The sequence below is a fragment of the Ylistrum balloti genome, unplaced genomic scaffold (genome assembly GCF_031769215.1).
Source record: "Ylistrum balloti isolate Yb309-2 unplaced genomic scaffold, AGI_CSIRO_Ybal_v1 Utg369936, whole genome shotgun sequence".
Classification (NCBI taxonomy): Eukaryota; Metazoa; Mollusca; class Bivalvia; order Pectinida; family Pectinidae; genus Ylistrum; species Ylistrum balloti.
In genome coordinates, this window is record NW_026782046.1 from 488,051 (window position 1) to 509,057 (window position 21,007).

The 21,007-nt window shown below is 32.4% G+C and overlaps 1 protein-coding gene across 1 annotated transcript in view; it reads right to left on the reverse strand.

The window, feature by feature from the left end:
* Positions 1 to 762: 762 nt before the first annotated feature.
* The window catches only part of LOC132547136 (rho-associated protein kinase 2-like), a 48,974-nt gene continuing 28,729 nt past the window's right edge, over positions 763 to 21,007 (reverse strand). Inside the window, exons 16-36 of the mRNA XM_060210891.1 lie at positions 20,110 to 20,268; positions 18,847 to 18,927; positions 18,055 to 18,220; positions 17,592 to 17,698; positions 17,030 to 17,180; positions 16,441 to 16,601; positions 16,034 to 16,156; positions 15,689 to 15,750; positions 15,443 to 15,512; positions 14,791 to 14,894; positions 13,720 to 13,906; positions 12,786 to 12,879; positions 11,967 to 12,064; positions 11,590 to 11,718; positions 10,539 to 10,945; positions 9,615 to 9,693; positions 9,226 to 9,288; positions 8,477 to 8,609; positions 7,613 to 7,678; positions 6,850 to 6,982; positions 763 to 6,485 (exon numbers count right to left, since the gene is read on the reverse strand). Of these exons, the coding sequence (XP_060066874.1) occupies positions 6,383 to 6,485; positions 6,850 to 6,982; positions 7,613 to 7,678; positions 8,477 to 8,609; positions 9,226 to 9,288; positions 9,615 to 9,693; positions 10,539 to 10,945; positions 11,590 to 11,718; positions 11,967 to 12,064; positions 12,786 to 12,879; positions 13,720 to 13,906; positions 14,791 to 14,894; positions 15,443 to 15,512; positions 15,689 to 15,750; positions 16,034 to 16,156; positions 16,441 to 16,601; positions 17,030 to 17,180; positions 17,592 to 17,698; positions 18,055 to 18,220; positions 18,847 to 18,927; positions 20,110 to 20,268 (2,676 nt within the window). The 3' untranslated portion in view covers positions 763 to 6,382. The remainder of the gene's footprint in view (positions 6,486 to 6,849; positions 6,983 to 7,612; positions 7,679 to 8,476; positions 8,610 to 9,225; positions 9,289 to 9,614; positions 9,694 to 10,538; positions 10,946 to 11,589; positions 11,719 to 11,966; positions 12,065 to 12,785; positions 12,880 to 13,719; positions 13,907 to 14,790; positions 14,895 to 15,442; positions 15,513 to 15,688; positions 15,751 to 16,033; positions 16,157 to 16,440; positions 16,602 to 17,029; positions 17,181 to 17,591; positions 17,699 to 18,054; positions 18,221 to 18,846; positions 18,928 to 20,109; positions 20,269 to 21,007) is intronic.

Below are 21,007 nucleotides of genomic sequence, written 5' to 3' on the forward strand. Positions count from 1 at the left end.
GTCCAGTATTTTGGAAGAAGTCGTTTAAAGGTTTTAACACATTTGACCTTTGTGACCTTGAATATGGGACAAGGTCATTTCTATTCGTAAACTTTGTTGGGCTTCATCAAAGGAACCTTCACCATATATAATGATTCTAGGCCTTCAGGTATTTTGGATGAAGTCGTTTAAAGGTTTAAACACATTTGACCTCTGTGACCTTGAATATGGGTCACTTTGTTGGGCTTCATCAAAGGAAGCTTCCAGCCAAATATGATAACTCTACACCTTTCGGTATTTCAGAAGTAGTTGTTTAAATGAAAAGTTGACGGATGACGACAGACCCCACATTTTGGCATAAGCTCACTTGGCCCTTTGGGGCAGGTAAGCTAAAAATCAAACCAGTCCTTCTAAAGTTGTTGTGCAGAAAGAAGCATCCGGATGAACGGATGGATGGAACCCATTTTAATATCCCCACCATTTTGTTGGGCAGGAGATAATAACGAGATAACATAAGTCTTAATAACAAGATAACTTAACTCACAATGACCAGATAACATAACTTGTCATAATCAGATAATTTTTCTTTTTCTTATGGTACTAAAGTCTTTCATACAATGACTACACCTGTCAATAAAACTGTTCATGTAATGCAAATAAAATCCTTGCATTAAAGCAATAAACTAACATTTACTTGAACATAGTTCCACGAATGCCATTTCTGTCTGCTGACCTCAAGAAATTATTCAAATTGCCAAGTAATTTATAACAAACACTGGAATATATCATTAATATTTTAATATAAATGGTGCACTAAAATTAGGCACTTTTTGCTTCAGCAACCATACATGTTATTAGCACAATATGACATGTATTGTTAAATTGGTTTTAATTAAGTTTATATCACATAATTGTTGTTGTTGTTGTTGTTGTTGAAGAAACAGAACTGATACAAGGCATGTATATAATATACAAGAGTAAATTAGATAAACAATTGTATTGATAATACATTAGAAGAAGCATTGGTATGCTTAAGTGTAACTAGTACTGGTAAATAACTTATTTATATACATATCACCTATCTAGTTTAAACTGCAGGTGTATTTGATGATGAGACATACACATCTAAGATGTGACCTTTGACCCCACTTCTGCTTTCCCCATATAAGGTTATCATGATGTCAGAAGGTATTTTTTCTATCTTGTATAACAGAAATGATTATATTTACATTTTGATATAAGGTACATTTGAAGTTAATAATGATCTCCCTTCTCCCAGTTCAGAGATCTACTCTTGATTGAAAATTTTGATGAAATTAGGTGATGTAAACATACATATTTCAGTGTTAAATCTCACTTTAGTGCATTTCGCACCGAGTGTATTGTACTAAAATAATGATAGAGCTAGTTTATTTATGCTGCTTAAATAGCAATTTTTATGGATGCTTGAATTTACGATGGTGCTAATATGCCCAAAAATGATATGTGCTGAATTTTCAATGCGACAAATTAAGTACATTTACAGTACCGTATACATTGATGGCTAATCAGTAATCTTGAAGATAAGAAACATTACGTGTAAAGATTTTAGAGATTAAACATACCAACGAGAAGAGATGATTCTAGAACATTTGTTTTCTAAATTCTATCTAACTATAATTGATGATGAAGAACTGCAAATATTCTATGTCTAAACATCGAAATTGGGCAGTGAAATAATAGCAGTGGATTTCTCTGAGATGTAACCTGAAACAAACGTGATAGCAAGGATTACTGGGGCAAGTAGAGCAGTCAAGGTCATCTCATATTCTGAAGCAGAATGCCCAATTTGGAAATTGGAATGATTCGAGTTCCACAAGGGAAACGACTAGTCTGTGTCCACACTTTTAGCATTATTTTTGAGACATCCTACAAATACTTTTATTATTTTTAGAGTTCAATGATTTAACTCAAAAAAAAAAAAAGGAGAACTTGCGTAAAATTCAACAAAATTGGGGAAATACATGTCCTATTCCAACACATTTGAGAATCACTGTGAAGCAATATGTAACAGGTTTTATGCAATGGAAGTGGTTTGGTATTATCTACATTTCTGATCATTTTGAATATATTCTCATATAAAGTAATCAGCTCTAAAAAAAAAAAAAGAAGAAGAAAGAAAAAATAAAGAATAGTCACAACCATGCACACTGAAATATTCAGAAAGCAAAAACTTTCAACTTCCTATCATTCGATGAAGAGATCGGAAAAGTTTGCTATACAGCAACAAAACAAAGAAAATAAAATAACAATAATGATGCATTTCCTTGGAGATCTATCCTTGTCCATGTTTTAGTCTGATATATAACAATAGATATAAGATCCTATAAATGCAAAGCCTAGAACTGAAGCAACTTTTTTAAAAGCAGTGGTAAAGGGTCTCAATCAGGATTTGTGTTCTTAATCAACTTAAACCTATATACCATATATGGAAAATGCCTAAAGTGGGGATATTCATTAATACCAGCTTCCATTCATGTAAAATTCCACACATTACATACATACATGCACATACATACATATTTACACACTTTCATTATCCCATATCAGCTTAAAATGCTGTAAGTCTGGGTTGACAACTATTGTACATTTTGTAATAATTATTCTTTATCAATATTTTACAGCAAGGTAGATTTTCACAAAGATTTATCAATTTTGCTGACATACAATATTGGAACATGACTGATATAACTCAACTATTGTGTCTTTAACAAAAAAAAAACTGTTAAACATAATATCAACAGTTATGCAAACAGTGGCAGCACCATAATTTATCAACAATGTAACACAACAAGTTCAAGTGAACACATTAGTCAAGCTAGCCCAGCCTCTGAACTGCTGTGACATTAAATTATATATATAACTACCCAGTCTAGTTACATCCATATACCAGCACTACTCTTGTGCTCAGCAGGCTCCTACACATATGTATGTGTGATTTTGAGACATGTTCCAGATGTAAAGTCTCTGTGTGACTGCAAATATATGATACTATCATCAATAAAAATTGCAGAGATTGAGGTCTGAAATCACAAAGATGACTACTTTAAGACAATTTGCATATAATTATAGCTTAAAGAGAAACTTATTAATTGACATGTTAACTTCACTTGCACTAATTCAAGAGTAGATCTATTTGCAAACTTCTTTCTTTTGTATCAACAAGAAATGGTATGAAGTCTTTTCTTACATCCCTCAATTCTTAATATCAGGAGCTTATATAATCAACAGAGAAAGCTTACGTATTCCGACAGATTTCTATCGAGTATAGAATTACATAAACCAAAATGAATTTATACTTGAATGTTATCTTGTGCTTTGACAATATCCAATATTAAAACAAAATCTGTTCTCACAATTCATAAATACAGAATATTCCTTCAAATCTCTATTTAAGGAAATCAATTTCTTTCTGAATGAAACTTCTCACAGTGAAAACATGAAGTGTGGCATCTAAGATTTCATAGTTTCACAAAAATGTTACGAAACACATGACTCACCAGACGGGAGCGATGAAACCTAGAGCAGCGATGACAAAATAAATGTAATGACTTAAAATTGCTTTGTTATCTTCCATTTCCTGAACTAAGTAATCATACATATTGAGCTATTGAACTGTCTTTACCTTGTAGTTAAATGTAAACTTTACACCATCAGCTAGCATAGTCGTAACATAGTGTGTATAAAGGTTTGGGGGAAAAAATAGCTCTGCTCAATTTATGAAATGCCTAAACAAGCAAAGCCACTGCATAATATTAAACTCATATATCTAAAGTCCAACAAATTTCACAGAAATATTACACAAACACAGGTTTACAACACCATTGACATTAACCAAAATATAAATATTTTCTCTGCTAGCACTTTAGTAGTAAGTTAAGAAGTTTGATCTATAAACTAATCAAATGGGAGGGTTAAAAAATAGGTCATTAACAAATGACATCATGGAATGCATTAATAATTCTAATAATTAAAAAACACTCTTTTGAATTTTATTTCAAACTTAACAGGGAAGTGCTTTTCATGAGTATATTTATATGTGAGCTTACTAGGGGGTATATCATACAAGTGACGCCTGATTTTTTTACACGGAAACACTGAACGGACAAACACCAAGGCCTTACATAGGAGCAAACAGTATAGAAAAGGAGTCAAGCAAATTGGTATTGTTAATTCGTACAACAGAAAGACTCAGTTGTATCTGAATAGATCAAATTTAATTTTGGTTGAATATGTTTATGAGTAAAAGTATAAAAGTAGAAGAGAGAAAAAAAACCCGAATAAACAAACAAATCTTGAAAGACAATTACAACATTATAAGGAAAAATGTGATTCTCATTAAAAAAAAAAACAAAAACAAAAGTCGCACAAAATGTTTTCGTGTGTTTTGAAAGAAATTCAATCATTCACTGTTTGAATGAGCTGGAGAAAAAATTAAAAATTTGACAAAATAATTAGTTTGTCTTAATACAACCAATATTCTCAATTTCAGCAGCATTAGTTCCAGTGTAGATTGGAAAAATTCCTATGAAAATATTGCACTTTTTATCATTCCAACAATATTGGGGAGATTCATCTGTATTGATACTGGAGTAGATCCATAGAAGACCAATGTCTCAGCCAGCATATTTCAAAAGTATGGAAAATCTTTCCAACTGATTAATTTTGATTCAAGGAATTTCAATGAAATCACATGTAGAAATTCAATGACCTAAGAAAAAACGAAATATATCATCTGGTCTTTTACATTATAAATTTTCATCTCATGCTTTTAATTGAAGATCAGAAATAATCCTGGACATCAATTTTTTAACAAATCTCATAATCAAAATGATCATTACTTCAGCTGAAGGATTGCTATCCAAGACTTACTCAAAATATGATTTTAAAATAACCTGATGTAAAAAGATGGGTTCTTTCACCTTAAATAAACTGGACTGTGTATTGCTATATTTTCAATAAATTACATGGTTTTGAATATAGATGATATCAAAACATACTGTAAACTCATTATCCTCCAATCAGGAACACACGAAATTTACATTCCAGACACTTGTACAGAATAATTTCTGTCATATCGATCCATTAAAAGTGTCTTTCCTTTTACAAGAACTGTGTACAGAGACAAAGTATCAGACTAGCACTACAGCCAGACTCTCTCGACAGTAAGTACATTGAATGAAGACTTTATACAACATATATAACACATACATACTGTGGTAACATTAACAAATACAAAAACACAGAAATATTTACATCAAAATTGTTCGTATCTCATATTTGCTCGTCCATTCTTATATATTCCTTTAACCATGCACAAACTGGTTAGTACATTTAAATGTATGCATTTACACTGACTTAATGGGATAATAGCTACACAAAAAATAACTTTTATTTTTGTGAGTCCAAATTTGTGTGGTTTTGCAGTATAAGAAAGCAAAAATTGAAGGTAACGCATCGCAACAATGCTTGCATTTCTGTTCCTTTTGCATGGATTTGTTTCAATGAAAAATTATTACTGCAAATACAGCCAAATTGGATCCACAGAAATACTATGACCTTTACAATAAGGTTAGATGGAACCTGGTGTGTATCAGGAGAGAGAAATAGCTGGTATTTACACAATATCTTACTACACGTACATCTTACTGCAAAACATGGCCTGCATTAATGAGATATTTAATCTGAAGTGCCAAGAATAAATCTAGGCTGAAGGTAAATATACTTTTCTGGAGTTTTACTCCAAGTGTACCTCCAATGGCAATGATCGAGGCAGTATCTAAAGACGGGATTAGCCCAACCACACTGGCATTTTAAACCTCATGAGGTTTTCTAGCAAATTTTCTTAATGAAGATGAAGTATAAACAGTAAAATCAGGCTCTTTTTGTTTGTGGGTTTTTTTCCATACATATGACAAAAAAAAGTCTAAAATGATCTTGATTTTATGATTATTGTATCAGTATTGCATATTCTTGGATTTATCACTCTGACAACATATATGTATATAAACTTTAGTTTTATCCTGGAACTACATATCTGTATCTCACAGTAACAGAAATATGATAAAGATCCTCACTTTGTGCTAAGATAATTAGTGTACAATTATGACAATTCACAAAAGAAACTATTCAAACTCTGCATGATTCTGCAAGAGCAAGAACAGTGGCCATTATTTCGTTGGAAAATGTAGCGAAATTTGTCTATTGAATAGCCAGATATGTTCCTTCATATTTCATTGGCAGCTCGTGATCCAATACCTCGACAGATGAATGATTTAGAAAACATATCAGTCAAAGTCACCATACTTTTTAATTATAATTTTGCTAAAAATGATGATGAAATGATTATTCTGATGATGTTGGATCACACTGGCCGTGTGTTCGGAGGAAGTGTGGATGCCGATCTCTGATTTCCAATTTGGCGTTGCATACCAAACGAGGAGTACTGTCTTGTGCCACGAGAAGTACTATGAAAAACAAAATTCAATTTTAGTAATGAAATGAGTTTTAAATGACATATCATTGTTTTTATGGGGCTCAAATTTTGTTGTTGTCAAAAAATATATATTTTCATTGGCACTTGATTTCATAGATAAATCTTGATACCAATTAACATGTACTATAATCCATAACAATGAGGATGAAACTGTATATTATTCCTTAAGCCAATGGATAGTGTCTGGTATATAATTTTACAGCAGAACATAATATATCCATGGGCTAGTTATAAGGCATAAACCTACTGCTGGATAAATACAGTATGTGTGAATTACGATCAGAGCAAGTCTTTATTTTAGTAAAAAATGTGTACAAGAATAGGTAAACAATTACCCAAGATTTCCAGAACTGACTATTCCCTTCTTGGTAATCTTCTTACTCAGGTGTGTAACCCAGTGTTTCTGTTTGTCGATAGACTCTGCTAGTAACAACATCTCTTTAGCCTGGATGTTCTGGTCATAGTTCACTGCAGATAGGAAGAAACAATTATACAACAATGAAAAACAAACAACATGAAAAGGAAATAAAGAGAAAATCATTTTGCCTTCAAACTTTTGATGAAGTCATGAAATTTGGACCATCGGATAAACAAGAGGCTCAAGGGGCCCGTATTGCTCACTCGGCAAATTTAGCAATCCAGTCATTTAATAAAGAATTTCAAATATGATTAGTGATTTCTGATATAATTTCCCTTTTGGGTCCCAGCCTTGTGGTCAAACAAAAGTTAGATACACTTTTCATAAAAAATTGCTTCAGACCAAACTTGGATGATGTCTTTGTACAGAAGGAGGAATTTTAAGAACTAACATTTCCCAATTAGGCCCTCATCCCTCCCAACCCAGGGGGCCAAGACCTAACATCTATACAAAATTGATTCCCCTTCAGAATTGATCAAATTCAGGCAATATCCTTTCATTTCTACAGAAGAAGTGAGATTTTGAAGAACTTTCAAAATTTCTTTGGACAAGATGAGCTAAAAAAAACTTTTACTGATTAACTGCAACAGTTGTTAGAACAAGAATTTCTAACCAGCACTCGCTAATGGCTTATGTTTTTACATAAACATATTTTTTCAATTATATACATCTTAACTTACCTTTACAATATCCTACAAATTCCTCATTTTTGTCATAGTGGTCTTTGTGTACTTTGATGTGACATCCTGGAATCAAGGAGAGTAAATATTACCGATGGTAAAGGTCATGAGCATCATGGACATGCTTTCCTTTCAAAATTTTTATCTATTTACTAGTCTTGTTACTACAGCAATTACTGATCTAGTTGTTCCACTTTCTGAGTTGTCTTTTAGAATCAGTTTTTCATGTTTCATAACCTACATCATCACACTTGTCTAGTTGTCTCACAATCTATCATCACACTTGTCTAGTTGTCCCACAATCTAACTACATTTGCCAGAATAAAAGTAACTGGAATTCTACTGTTGGCAGAAATTCACAATACTTCCTGAAAATTTCAATAGTATTCAATTCCAAATTAAGCTTACCACATCATAGTAACTATCTGATATGTTGTGTGTCATAAAGAATTTAAAATAGAAATATTTGGTCTGACATCAAATTTTGTCAGTAAAGCTTGAATTAAAGGCGAAACAGAACAGCTAATTTAACCTGTTTGATATTGGTAGACCATAACAATCACAAAATTTATCAGATAACAATCTATGTCTATCAATGTTCAAATTTGTTGTGTGGATATAACAAGTTCATGTCAATACTACTGGCTTAAATCTATCATGAATATAACCAATACAAATGTTATAAAAGACTTTTGCTAAATTAAGTCCCAACTCTGAATCAAACATTCTGAAAACATTGTCAAACTAGCAATCATAAAAGTAGTATAAAGTTACAGGCTTTTTGGATTAAGTGTTGTAGAGTTCTGATTAAAATTCTCTGCTTAAGTTATGGATTTTTACTGTCTTTTACTAGCGTTTACTAACGTTTACACTCGAGAGCCTGTGGAGGATGAAGAACATGCCACACTGCCTTGTTGCAAGCATCACAATTTGTTGGGGTACGGAAATGTAAGGGTATAAACTCATGTCCTTTGTGCTGAACCATTGCAGATTTGTCCTGTGTAGGAAAATAAGATATACATAGTTATACTTTACGGTGAAATATATCAATTACATCAAATAAAATTGAACTGGTGCAGTTGAATCAAATTACCATAAAAAAAAAACAGAACTTTATGTCATGGAAAATTGTGGATGGAGATATCTGAACAGATCAAAATTGACGATGGACGGACAAAATTATACCATAATACATACATAAGAATGAAAATACAATGATTATGCTTGTCTGACAACTGGCAAATAAACCTCTCTTCATATGTGTGAAAATAGCCCTTTTGTGCAGTCAATTAATTCTACGTCGAGTGAATCCATGTTTATAGCTTCCAACCTTTTTTTTAACTCTCTGTTTTATACATTTAATGAATACTTAGATATGTTTTTCTTTTTAACTTTTTATTTTCTCATAATTTACCCAAAACAAAAGAAACAAAGATAACTCCTTCGAATAATCTAATTTCCATTAAAGTATCTCAGTGATTTTGGCCCAAATTCTCTGGTTTACTCCATAATAATTATAAGAGGTTTGATATAATACTTTATCACTACAACATAGCTGTCTCAAAACAGATAACACTTTCGGACTGTGGGGTAAAAAATTAATTTACATCTACCTGATTCAAATCATGAGTAATTTCATCGGGACGTCTATTCTCTCCTTCAGTAGCATACAGGACCTGAAATATATTGGATTACCACGTCATGTTTCTCCACTGTACATTCAAAAAGTAATTTACATTATCAGAAGGCAATCATTTCATTCTGTTTCTGTATCTCCCTCCCCCCATACATTTACTTCCAAGATGCTCGTAAGTCTTCAAAATATGTGTTTCAATCATTTTTCTACATGCACCTGTACAAAAAATGTCTGAACAATGGATTAAGTAGTCATAAAACAACACGTCAATAAGGCACAACTCTGGGAAGAACTTTGTTACTTAGATAAGCTTACAGCTGTTTTTACTACATTAACTAAGATAGTAATTATCTGACTCAGTCCTACCTGGAATATCCGGGGGATATCTTTGGCATCTGCTCTGTATACATCACCCTGGCTCACCGGTCGTACATGGAATAGTTTTCTGTGAAATGGAAAACAAAACGATCTACTTGCCAGGCATTACTGTTTTTCTCTATTGGAAGACATTGTGATGTATAGTCACTAAATACTTTGTTTTTTTCTTCTTCTGCATTTCAATCATAGAATGTCTTATGAAAAATACCTTCAAAATCTCCATTCTTTCATGCATCATTTATTTTATTCTTTACATATAAATAAGACAAGAGGCCAATGGGCCTTAAAGGTTACCTGAGGTCTACAGGTCTTTGAACAGTTTTAGAACCTGTCTATCAGTACCAGTTTTGGGGCAAACAGAACAGAACTGATATAGGCATATTTACAAGATTTTATTGTTTCTAGTTTGAGGGCTTAATTTTCAATGAAACAGAAAAGATAACACTGCCTGTTGTAGTTTAGCATATTTGACACCTGTGACCTTGAAAAATGGTCAAGGTCATTCATTCAAACAAACTTGGTATCCCTTTATCCCAGCATGCTACAGGCTTATTACCACGAAGCTAGGTCATTTTGTTACTGAGAAAAATATAAAATTTTATCTTAAAACACAAATTGTTGACAAACACCGTGTAAACCCTAATTAAGAGTCTTTATAAGGTAACCCATAAACAGAAATTTTCTTTCTAACTTTTATTGTTTAAGGGTTTTGAATACATGTTATAATCATTGAATATAAAAGTCACTTTGAGGAGTTACTAAATATCAAACTTGACAACAGTTGCTGCTATACACAATTTTGCAGTACCGATACAAACATGTACAGCATATTTCTTGCAGTATTGTATCTCTGTAAAAAGATATTTAAATCATATATGTATGAACATACTATTCCTCTCAGAATATACTCACTCAATATCTAGCACCAATACAGGGTCTGCGTTCTGTTTATCATTCTCGGAGTTGTAGAACAGCACCTTGCGACTACTAACAACCACATACTGTTTCTTCCAGCCATACTTTTTAATATTGGACTTGTTGGGTACAGCTAGCCAACCCTCCATGAGCGTGTCCGAGGTTACTGGAGATATACCTGTGATACTAAGGTCTCCGTCATTTTCACCATTACCACTATTCACTGATGCAGTGTCCACATTAAGGAAAGTAAGCTTTTGTCTCAATAACTCAATTTCACTGTCTTTCGCATCCAGTTCCATCTGTAACTTGGAACGTTGCTGGCCTTCCTCATATAATGCAGCCTGTGTCTCGCTCAGGTCCCTTGAGTACTTCTCAATCATCTTATTGTACTTCTCTCTTTCCTAGAGTACACAACAAAACTATTTAATTCTCTGTCATACTTTTAAACATTGAAACAATACCACTATATACAATATCAAATTATACCACTATATACAATATCAAATTATACCACTATATACAATATCAAATTATACCACTATATACAATATCAAATTATACCACTATATACAATATCAAATTATACCACTATATACAATATCAAATTCAGATGGTAGCCAAATCAGCTATAACTGTCATTTTCAAAATGTTGAAGTAATTTTTTTGATACATATTTCCGAAGTTAAATCCCATCATGAAAGATGTGTGTCCTAATTTTTAATTTTTATCTGAAATAACTCTCTCTTTCAGTTGAAATTCACAAAAGAGTGCAAAGAATTGAAGTTTTTTGTGTATAATCAATCCCAACTCATCCCCCACCCCTTCCCCAAGTTGTCTTCAAATCAGTCTAAATGTCTGAAAGAATTCCATTTACATTTATTTTTTGACAAGAGTTCCTTTTAATCATTAAATTGGTTACCCCACTTATCAACCTTACAGTATAGAAACAATCACGGAGTCCCATTAAATCACAACACTGGCTACACCACTGATTAAGCTAGTTGTTTAGAAGCTATCACTCAGGCCCCATAAGGCATTGACATACCATTTGAAGTTCCTGTTGAGCTTTGCGTAATTCCCGTTCCTTTTTCTTCATATCTGCATCAGGAGTGCTCTTCTTGTTCTTTCCCTTGAACTCCTTCCTATTCATTATCTCTGCTAACTTATTCACAGCCTATCAAACATCAAAATCAAAGTCAACATATTACTTACATCTTTTTCAGCTTGAAATACTTGAAATTGACACAAAAAAGAGCACTTAATTTAGTTATTTACTACAGAAACTGGAGTTGTACAACCATAAATGAGCAAAACTTCCCATTATGAATACAATATAAATACATTAACAAACTGCTGAAATTTCAGACAAACAATAACTATCTCTCAAATAAGTATTACATATATCATATACATAATATTCACCTGAATCTTTTTAATCCTCTCCTCTTCAAAATTCTTTCGTAATTTTTCTAATTCACTTCCAGCACCCTCTGCATTATGTGTTTGTGCACTACGTAACTCTGAAGAAATAAAAACATTGTATCATAAAAGATTCATAAATAAGACACACACACATACAAAAACTGGAACTGAATTTATTATTAAGTCATATAAGACACACATGTCTAAGACGAAGTATTCAAAAAATCTTAATTACATTTTTTGAACAAGTGATCAGTTACCATAGGAACATGAAAAATCCTTAGTTAATATATATACAACAGTGTGTAACTATGTCAAATTCCTGAATTTAAAGGCCACCTCTATATGACATAAACCTGTCTATAAAGACCACCTCTGTATAACAATTTTTTTCTATAAAGGTCACCTTTATACAACATATACCCGTCTATCAAGATCACCTCTATACGACATATACCTGTCCATAAAGGTCACCTCTATACAACAAATACCTGTCTATCAAGGTCACCAATATATAACAAATACCTGTCTATAAAGGTCACTTCTATGTAACATATACTCATCTATAAATACCATCTCTAATATAACAAATGCTTGTCTATACAAGTCACTGGTGTCCATTCTAAATGTCATACAATTGATATAAATTGCACCTCTGTATAAAGCCCATAAATCTATAAAGGTCATTTTTCTCTGCACCCTTTTGTGGACCTCATAGTTAGGCTAAACAGTTAAAATAAAAAATTCTAAAAATAGACATGTTTTACTACATCACTGCAGTCAGCTAAAATAAAGTATCAATGCTACAATAACTCTCACCTTCTGCCTTTTTCTTCATTTGCTTACTAAGTTCATCACATTCTGCTTGAATCTCTTGGTTTCGTTTTACAAGGTCACGCTTTGACTCTTCCAGCTGTGACAAAATGACAAGAAATTATTTCACTTGATTAATGTAAACAAATTTTTTAACATCAAATGAATAATACGTTCCACTTTAAGTTAAGGTTTTTATTTCATTTCATTAAACAAATTATCAAAGTTTAACGATGTAGGTGGCAGAAATCTAGCCCTAAGAACTATTCCAGTAAAAATATCTACCAAATGAGAGGACTCTAGGTAAGTCAAATAAGAATCGACCAAAGAGGTGATTGAATTCAGATATTAAGTTGCTGTTTCTATGTCCCTTGTTGGATATATGTATTTTATTACTTTTTACCAAAGTAAGTATTATTTCATGGAATTCTGCATGTATCAAATATTCTATCTTTCTTTATCCAGCAACGAGCTGATTGGTGGTAATGAGTCTATACCTGGTAATAAGCCAACCCCTGACAGGAGTAAGTATCATATTGGCACCTAGGGCCAGTGTTACCAACCTCTTTTATTAGACTAACCTGACAAAATCAGGTTAATTGGGAAGATATGTTTCTAGCAAATGCAGAAATTTAGGACAGGAATGACTACAACCATACCAATGCATTATTGAATGCAACAAGATGAAAGTTAAATGTTTCTGAGATTCTTATCAATTTTAGATAAATAGTCAATCAGTCAAGAAATTTTCCAACAGGGACTCGGATTTTTGAAACAGAAATCTAAACTTCTGATAAGTGAAAATGGCTGAATCACCTAACTTCAGAAAATTGATAATGAACAGAATTAAGTTTATTAATTTTTATTTTTATCCTCACTACTTTTGCAATCAATTTCCAACTATTAGACACTTGCACATCAATACCCAGTTGATCCTTACCACCTGATACTGGTATTCCTTTTTGCTAGTCTCACTCTTGTGTCGACCCATTAGTTCCTTAATTTCTAATTCTAAAACTGTTTTTTCTTTTTCCACATCAGATAGCTGTTCCTCTGCGATAGATCTGGCCAGCTGCTCAGAGTCTGCTTTGGACAATGCAATCTCTAACTGAACAGCCATGGAGTCTCTGAAAAACACACATATCAGTAGGAATATCCATTTTGGTATAAACATCCTAGAATGACGGGTCACGTTCACCTTTCATTGTCATATTCATTATATGTTCATCTTTCATTATCATATTAAGTTATATTCATATCATATGGGAAGCAATCACTAGGAGAAAGGTCAACATGTCTGGAGTGTACACATCACACTAAGCAAATAAGAGGTCAGCATATCATACAGTCATTTTAAATCAACTTTCATGCTTAACAATGATTCTGATCAAATATCAACACAAACATTTCCAAACCCGTCACAATCTTTAGCAAAAGATCATTGAATTCATCAGCTACAACTGATCCCAGTGGCTTTGAAGGTGCAGAAATTCATTGGTTTCAATAAATATTTGCTGACATTCATCACCACAAAATATAAAAAAAAATATCCTGAAGTGCAGAATTTTGGGAGGAAAAGTGTACTCAACATTGGAGATGAATCACAGCAACAGTAAAGTTTAAACTTCAAGGCATTCTAAAAATGGAGTAGACAAGTCAAGTTATGACTTGCTAAATCACAGGTAAAACTCAGAATTAAAATGATTATACATTTAACAAGAGGCCCATGGGCTTAAGAAGATGTCGAAAATGTGTTTTCAAGATGGTGGCCATAATGGCCATGTTGGATTTCGGACCAACCCAAAATTAACAAACTTTGGTCAGGATCATGTCATGATCATTTCAGGTAAGTTTCAGCTCAATGAGACATGTAGAACTTGAGAAGAAGTTGAAAATGTTTACGACCCTTCAGTCAGATGACCTAAAAATTTAATTGGTCTTTTCAATCTTGTATCAGAATCATTAGTTAATATGAAAAGCTATCAATATTAACAGATATTTATGTGCTTACTTTTCCTTTTCTACACTCTTTAGGTCCATGACCGCATCCTGGTGCTGTTTACTCTTCTCTTCCACATCTTCTTTAAGCTCCTTCACCTGCGTCCTGTATAGTGACTACAATACAAACCCAATTTTATCATAAATACTACTACTGAGGGATATATTCCAGTAAAACTTGACCCCATGACTCCAAAATGAAATATTTTTATCCATGGTTCAGTTAACAGCCTATTACTTCTTCTAAGCAAATCAACAATTAACTTGTATTTGTGGTAACCCTTAACAATACCCGAGTCATTTGGTGGGATAAATCTTTCACTGGAAAAGTCCAATATGACATCTAATCAGGATCTTCTATCTTTTTTTTTTTAACTTTCACCAATAATTCCTATATCTTTGCAAGTGGCCTTTGGGTAACTGAGTGAAAGGGGGTACAGAAAGATTCAGGAAAACAATGAAATCTTATTCCTTTCTGAGAGTGATCTGAGGGTCAATATTGAGTCATAAAAAGATGATGGTTCCTTGCGAAGATGTTTACATATCCAAATTTTGATAATGAAAATGATAACAAGTCACTATAAAATGAAAATTACCGATAAACCTTATTATATACTAGACTTTGTTTAAAGGTGTTTTTCACCACATCCATGGTTGGTACTTACTGAGAAATACTGTTCTGCCTCCAGTTGGTCCTGAAGTTCCTTCATTTGTAAATCTGTGACTGACATATCTCTGTGATGGAAACATTTTTTGTCAAGATTTTCTAATATTGTAAATAATGTTCCACATGCATTTAATAAGTTTGATAACAATAAAAGTGATTTTATCAAAAAAAAAAATTTTCATTTTGCTTCAAAATATTCAACAAGTTTCATCAGCTATATTTATGCCAAAACATGACGACTCACTCTTTCAGTCTCCGTAATTCTTCCTCCAAATAGTGCTTTTCCTCTTTGGCATCATCAAGTTCCTGAAACAAAATTGAAAGCAACAAGGTAAATTATATCCCAACAATGATGACAAGTTTCCAAAAAGAATAAAACCATGTATTTGAAAAAGAAAAAAACTTATATGGAACATCTTTCAGTTCAAAATGCTCTACAATAATTTATTCTCAAAATTTCAAGTTTTTAAACAAATTTTTTTTGATTTACAGAAGTTATATTGTTATGATGTTATACATGCTCTAATCACTTTATCAGTAGCACTGAATTAAAAAATGTAAACCTTACATCTTACAATGACAATATTACCTTCTGAATATGTCTTTCTAGGCTCTTTGCTTTTGTCAAATCTTGAGCCTGCACTTTGAAATCACCCTGCATTAAATTCCTTCGCTGAATCTCCTGTTCAACTTGTAATGATAAATTTCTTGACTGAAGAGAAAAAAAGGAAATTTAGATAAATTATGAACAATTTGAAGGATTTTTTTTCAATTTTCATTTCTGATTTCTTTACCTTTGTGGAAAATTACGCCAAAATATTTACAGAAAATTTGATTCTGAACACAAAAAACTACTCTCATATAATGAAAGAGATCATTCTATAGTATATGGGTAGGTTCTTAATGATAATATTGCTTTTCTTTAAGTTTAATTTGTAAAATTTTCATCTAAGATATCGTTAAACAAATTCATTTAAAACCCTTGTCACAACATACCTTTTCTTGTTCAGAACTTAGTGAACTTTGCAATGAAGACACCTGCTGTTTGAACTGAGAAATATCTACTAAAAGTTCTGAGTTTTTCTTTTCAATATCCATAAGTCGTGATTCTGACATCATCCGTGTCCTGTGCTCCTGGTCATACTTATTTTGGATCTCTGCAAATAATCACACATCACAATTAGCAAAAGATTTGAAGTTTCAATTTTTTATGAACAGCTGTACAAATTAAAACTATATACCAGGTGTCAACATATCACCAAATTGACACTAGTGTAAGATAAATTAATTTTGATATTTCTTTGTTTTCTTGTTTAATTTTCCCCCTTTCTCTCTGATATCTATAGAAAATGATTTATGTTATCATTGGGCTAAATCATCTCCCTCAGGCAACCAGGGTTTGTGTATGGGGGCACCACCCATAGAATTTCATTATATGTTGCTCAGAAATAACAGGCAGGAAATCATGGATAGAAGTGATCTATTTTGAGTCCTCGGGTCAAATGTATGTTTTTTCATGAACAGCTCTAAAAGAAAGTTTTGTCTTTCCATGAATCTATTTTTTTAGCATGCAGTAAAAACTGACCTTTCACAGCCTCCATGTTTGCCTCCTCAGACGATATGAGTAGAGTCCTCTTGTCAGCATTGAATTTAGCAACAGTGTCTTTATGTGAGCCAACTTCAGTGTCTAGCTTCCTCCTGTAGGCCTCCAGTTCTATCTCCATATATTTCTTGTCCTAATAACATAGGTAAGGAAACAAAAATCAGAAATTTCCTTCAACTCCAGGAAATATATCATGCTTTGAATGTTTCAAGCATAACTTGCACATAACATTTTTGTCAGGCATTAAAAAAAAAATATCACTCACAAAATGAAATGAAGTATTGAAATATGAGAAAGATTCCAATAAACATTATCGAAAAAACTGCCTTAACAGTAACTGTTTTTGGATTGATGGACTATTAATTAATCCCAGACGATAGGTGGCTTTATCAAACCAATATCTGATGACAGTGTATTACTTATCTAACATATGTTAAGGAGAAGACATTAAGTGCATCTCATTACAAGTCACATTGCTATGAATCTTCTATGTTACTTAAGCAATTTTTTCTAAAGTCTGGGATTTCATCCTTGTTTTTTTTACCTTTTCTAGTCGGCCAATAGATTCATTAAGGCGTTGTATTTCTTCATTGAGATTATGTTCTTTTTCAATTGCTCTTTCCTTTTCTTCCTGAAGTTTAGCTATTCTTTCTGAAAAATGAAACATCCAAAACATCCAATGAATTATTTAATCTAATTAATTATTTAAATATATCTAAATATGTTAAAAACCAATGGCAAGAAAGCCACTAGGTAAAACAGTTCTTCATCTAGTACTCATAAAATACTTCTATTAAATCTACAAAAATATTTCTTAGAGATATTTCTTGTAAAATACTTCCACTTAATACATCTTATAAAATATTTCCATAAAATAAATAAATAAATTAAGTGATGCTATACTATGTGAATTCAAGTTTATTTCAAGAAATTACAACGATTGTGTTGTATTTCTTCAAATTCTATAGAGAATCAAACGTAAACATTTTGATATTAATGCTCTGTACCGTTGAGTTCTTGTGTATGAGCCGAGCTCTGGCTATGGGAGTTGCGTTCCTGATCTAGGATAGCCTGGAAATCGATAAGCTCCTTCTGTAATGACTGTCGGATACTAACTACTTCTGTGTGTTTCGTGTTGAGGTCTGTGTAGTTGGACTCCAGGATTGAATATCGCTAGAAAACAATATCAATTTAATAAGTTTGTTGTTTACATACAGATTATTTGACTAAAACTTAAAACTAATTTCAAAAAGTATTTTCTGCTTTCAACTACTGAGGCTATCTTATTTTAAGAAGAAAGACAACTGACAATGTTTATAAGTATTTTGAACTTTTCCTTCTATTCAATCCATTATTGGTAAGGCACCACTATCAAATTCCATAAGCTATGACAATGATTGGTTATTGAAAGGTGAAGATTTGTGATACTGAGGCTTTGACCTTCAGTCAAGCCACAAATGCTGGAGCTTCAGTTCAAGCTCCATTACTTTTACAGTAATACAATACAGGTTCTGGTATTTTCTTACCCATGAAACCCAAACACTGTTGTATGGAATAATTTGGTGATTTGTTTTATTTCCTCACAGCTATTGCAAACAAACACTGTTGAATGAAATAATTTGTAGATTTGTTTTATTTCCTCAGCAAATGAAAACTCAAGACATTGTATGAAAAACCCTTAAGTGGGACAACAGATTAGCACCCACATGTTGGCTCCTTGTAATTCACCTTTTCAGACAAGAAATAGTACTCCCTAGTGGAAATGTAAGACATATTTGGCACATGAGCAATAGACTTACCTGTTGTAGTTCTGAGCAATTTTTCTTGAACTTAGCTGCATTATCGGATTCTATTTTTAATCTTTCATTCAGGTCTGCGATCTGTAAGAATCCAGAAGAATTATTCCATTTAGTTTGACACTGAAAATACCAACTACAACCAAATCTGTTGGTACTATTACATTTCACTTCAACATCTGTAAAAACATTTTCAATCATATTCTAGAAGTCAACAGATTTGATGTACCATATCTGACCCTTTTAAGATATCACACATGATGAGTAATGTACTTCATTTAGACACTTTTGTTTTGGACTATTCCCAACATAACAGAAAATACCCAATGGCCAGACTGCAGGTCTGTTAAACAGTAACTATCTAGAGAAGTTGATTATTCTAACAGTCCTATGTGGTAAAGTGTGTATCTCCTGCACAAAACCTTATCAGAATTTATTTCATGAGTATATGTATTCCTATGACATGGATACTTTACAGGAAAACCCCTACCATTCTGAAATAGTGCACTTCCTTCAAAAGATAATGCTTTCTTTCTATTTACTACTTGCTGTGTGCTGATGGGGCTCCATTTTCAATACACCAATGGATTTAGCAGAACCAAGCAGACAAACATAAATTACAGAAAGTCTAAAAACCTCTTGACACAAATAATTTGAAAATTGAGAGTAAACATTCATGCTCTTCAAATCTCTTGAGATGTGCTCAGAGGAAATGATTAAATTGGGTTTTATCCAAGGACAAATAAGCCCTACAAACATGACATATTTTTCTCACATTAAACGTATTTTCAAATTTTAGTTTAAATAAACTTTTAATTACTTTCAAGATACATGTATTGATCAATAAAATTTGAATTTTTGAATGTAAAATGTAATGTTTTCTAGATGGTGCAAATAAAAAAATCAAGTTAGGTTGACTATGGACGAACAATTACATCATTCAAACTTGTTGATTTATTGAAAATGTTTTAGAGCCATACTAAAATTTATCTTTTTTTTTTCTTTCTATCAAAATCCCTCAGCACACTTCAGACAAAAATGAAAGCCAGAGTTGAAGAGCTCTGGGAATTCTCCCTTAATTTTTATATTACAGTTACTTAAATCCAACTCTTAATCATACTATCTTTCTTTTGTCCTTCAATCTCAGCTACATACGTTAAAGTTTTTTTTTTTCTTTCTAGCACATGAATTCTTTTACAAAATTGCTCACTTAAACTGTCTATTGTATGTCTTTTGTGTGAGAATTCTAATGTATAGTATACTAACCATTTTTTCTAGTCCTGCTAGCCGATCACTGGTACTGTTTTTGCTATTCTGTTCTCGCTTGCGTAAATTGACCTCTTCAGCCAGTAGCTGATCTTTCTCTTTTAGTAACACCTCCAGCTTCCTTCTGTTCTCTGCCTCAATGTCTGCCTTCCTCTGACTCTGGTGATGCAAAATTTTTTTATCAAAGGTGACTTCTACACAAGCTAGAAATTTGTATGAAGTATATCTGCCAATCAAAATTTGTGATAGCCATATTGGATTATGGAATCAGAATTACAAGTTTTGTTCACTGTGTATTATATCAATCAAATACTGTTTACCACTAAATCTAAATAAAGTCATCTCATTTGAATAAAATATCCAGTAGTCAGGATATGTCTTTGACAATCAATGGAAGATGGTCATCTCAAATTTTGAGCTATGGTGAACGCAACACCATTTTATAAAATACTACACATCTACTAAGTCTTAAAATTAACATCAAACTAACTCAATCAAACAGAACTGACCACTTAGTAACAAGCTGAACTATGACATTTAAAAGTATTCATAATACAGTTTGATTCTCAGTAATGCTAAGCTGCAATATACTATCTACTTCAGTGTACCAATGCTGAAAAATTTCAAGCTTTTACATCTGATCACCTTCAGGAACTGAAGAGAAGAAAAGAAGATGAAATAACACCCTGGGTATCCATACTACTGTATTTATCCTGAAATAACACCTTGGGTATCCATACTACTGTATTTATCCTGAAATATCACTCTGAGTATCCATACTACTGTATCTATCCTGAAATATCACTCTGGGTATCCATACTACTGTATTTATCCTGACATAATACTCTGGGTATCCATACTACTGTATTTATTCTGACATAATACTCTGGGTATCCAT